This window comes from Triticum aestivum, chromosome 3A (assembly GCF_018294505.1).
Source record: "Triticum aestivum cultivar Chinese Spring chromosome 3A, IWGSC CS RefSeq v2.1, whole genome shotgun sequence".
Taxonomy (NCBI): Eukaryota; Viridiplantae; Streptophyta; class Magnoliopsida; order Poales; family Poaceae; genus Triticum; species Triticum aestivum.
The window spans coordinates 263,109,639-263,112,836 of NC_057800.1; the positions used below are offsets into that span (position 1 = coordinate 263,109,639).

At 41.2% G+C, this 3,198-nt stretch overlaps 1 protein-coding gene across 8 annotated transcripts in view; it reads left to right on the forward strand.

Annotated features, from left to right (window-relative positions):
- Positions 1-1,696, forward strand: part of LOC123061149 (piezo-type mechanosensitive ion channel homolog) — a 48,082-nt gene extending 46,386 nt beyond the window's left edge. For all 8 annotated transcript variants that reach the window (XM_044484096.1, XM_044484098.1, XM_044484097.1 and 5 more), the window contains one exon: positions 1,302-1,696. In XM_044484096.1, the coding sequence (XP_044340031.1) occupies positions 1,302-1,437 (136 nt within the window). In that variant the 3' untranslated portion in view covers positions 1,438-1,696. The remainder of the gene's footprint in view (positions 1-1,301) is intronic.
- The last annotated feature ends 1,502 nt before the right edge of the window (positions 1,697-3,198 follow it).

Consider the following 3,198-nt stretch of genomic DNA (forward strand, 5'->3'; position numbering starts at 1 on the left):
CGAGGTTCCAGGGTGTCCAATTGATTGGTGGAGTCGTTGTAATTCTTGGCAGTAGTGGACTTGAGCATGGGAAGCTTCTTGTGCCCGTGGACTTGAGGGGCTTGCCGAGGTTGCACTTAGACGATGAGTTCGGTTGTAACCCTTGTCGGTGTACTCTCTTGATGTAAAGGTACTTGGCTTGTGGGAGTTGTGGGTGGACTTGCTATGGCCACCATAGTTGTCATTGCTTCTATCGGTCATTCGGATAGAGTGTGGGCGATTAAGTTTTTAAGGCTTCGCCACAAGTTCTTGCTCCATTCTCCTTATACATAATGGCACTAGTGCAAGATGTAAGTAGCTAAAAGGAAATGAACCATACCAAAGTTACCCCTTTCCGGTGAAGTTGAAAGATCCAAAAGACCTCTCAATGGACAATTGGAAATGAGAGATATGCTGGCAAAGAATCTTATCTGCACACCTACACACTCATAACGAGGCTATATGTGCAGCTTGGTAAGGTTAGTGGAAACAAAATCAAGCAAGAAGTAGATCAAGATATTGAAAATATTGGTAAATATCCACAAAACTCAAAGAAATGCAAGTTGACCACAAATATAAGAATGAACAAAGGGAACTCACGTGCAAAGATGACGAGGCTTCTGCAACCAAAGGAATGAGCATACAATATTGACCTATTGAAGACTAGGCTCGTGTTGCTCAAACACAATGAGAGATGCTAGCTAGATTGCACGATACGAAAAAGATTCACAAAGTTGGCACCACTCTAACGACTTTCAAGTGTGACGTTTCCGTATAGAAGTAGTGAGTGGCTCACAAAGGCAATGGCAAGGTGGAAGTAAAGCTTGTGACGGAGTGGATACCTCGACGCCATCTTTTACCCTTGATGAAGTCGAAATGATATGCCTTGCTTATGGTATCAAAAAGGATGAAGCGGTCATTGTCGAAGTAGTCGTGGTGGTAGATGTAGGCTTACCCAATGATCACTTACAAGATGTCTGGATGACAAAATGAGCTTGATGGTTGGTGGAGAGGTTTCGTGTCGATAAAGTTCTTCCAAAATGGTCTGATTTTTGTGGAATATAGGATAAGTTATCTGCAACAGATGCTCTAACCTCCTGATCTTTTGGTCGACTTATTTTGGCTCCATCTGAAACGAGGGAAAAATGGATCATTTTTGTGGGATTGCAAGCTCATAAGTGAAAATTTCCGGATCTAATTGATGCTACAATTACCTCAAGGCATTTTGTTTGCATAACCTGAATAGTAGAATTGTACTAATGAGGTATGCCTGTCTTTTATAGGTTGCTCGACATCTGCGAAGGCATTTATGCTGCGCGGGCAGAGGGCGAGTTAGAAGTGGAAGAAGTTTTATATTGGACATTGGTAAATGTTTACAGGTCACCGCACATGCTGCTCGAGTACACCAAGCCAGACTAGGCCTCCGATTCTGCAAAAGGAGCAACTTTGCAAATACTAATCCCAGTATTTTACAAGAGGCTTAGCTGATAGGTCTTTAACTGATCCATGAGGAGCCACATCACTCGAGGCCCTCTGTATTTTCGGCTTTCAGGCTGCTTAGAACAATACCATGTAAATAGACCTCGTAGTTCTCGCTAAATACAGTACATTTTTTCTGATAGCATGTACATTTGATAATGTATACGTCAAAGTTTGATAGTTGAAGTTATCCCAGTAACTAATCTGTAGTAAAAAGTTGTTGAGAAAGATGCAATTCATTCAATCAAGGTCAGCCCACCCGGCAGAATGGGTTCAATTCCGGTTATCTTATGATCCTTACACACAGACTCAGGTATGTCCATTTCTTTTTGTCAGAATGCTTTGTTCTCTGCTGATACAACTTTTATTCTTTTTTTTTTTGCGGGTGATACAACTTATATTCTCACTAGCTTGTCTTGCTCAGCGGCGGACTAACTCGTCAGCTTCCTGCTCAACGACGGAGATATGAAAAGTAGTAGCAAATTTCTGGAAAGTTCTTAGGTTTCTTGGAGGATATCAGCAATCGATCGATCGAAACAGACAGCGTCCCACAATTTGACAACATCCAGCACATTCTTGTCGACCGGAAATCCCTTACGCTGAATAACAAACTGAGGGCCACCGCGAAGAGCCTGCAACGGTGGAGTGACAAGTGGATTGGCACATCAAGCTACAAATTTCCATTGCTCTGGAGGTAATTCTTGGGCTGGACATTGCTTGTGACTCTCAATCGATGTCTCATGAGGAATTTGAGCTGCGTAGGCTGTTAAAATGAAAGCTATTGGGCCTATGCTCTGTAGAGCGGACGATCGCGTGGCAGCTATAGTTGGGAGAAGGGGACGCTAACACGGCGATTTTTCCGTCAAACATGTCTGCCGTCGCTAGAGAAGGATATCATTACGACCCTGTGCAACAATGAGGAGATATACATGGGGTAGTAACAAATGACAGACGTGATGGATGAGTATATTACTGTTCAAAGAGCCCGTGGGTTGTAATGGGAGAAGAAAAATAACACACCCCTAATTCAATAATCATGATTCTAGACCCTAATAGGTTCATGTCTTGTATTTCAACATGGCATCCATATGTGTTGCCACTTATTCTCCTTCCCATCCTCGCTGACGGTGGCTTCGGTGCTCACACAATTACAATGCATTTGAACGTGGTCCTAAGGCGTCTATCTCTCGGCATAAGATGAGAAATATGCTTTCTTTTCCCCCTTCGAAATTTTCCCAACGCGTGCATGGGTGGTTATAGACGGTTTCTTTCGTGTCCAATTTGGTTTTGCTGAGGTACTTATCTTAAATCTGGATCTACACTGATAAGGAAGAAAGACGAATTGTGCGCTATTAATTAAGGTTGTACCCTAAATAACATTTAAAAAATGGTTGATAGATAAAATAACATAATACTCAGATTCTATACATTTTTAATCAAATTCCATATAATATGATAAAATTAGAGTTACGTTTTAAAAGATGACTATTTTAAGAAACATATGATATGGATTGCGGGTTGATTAAACTAAATATCAGGGTGTTTTTCATAAACAACAAAATGTTTTTCAGTAGTCACTTGAAACTGGACCGCAAGTTGATTTGAGAAAATGTAGGGGCCTTTTTTGCAAAAAGCAAAATGTTTTCTTTGGAGTTACTTAAAACAACATTGCAGGTAAATTACCCAATTTGTGTGTGTGTG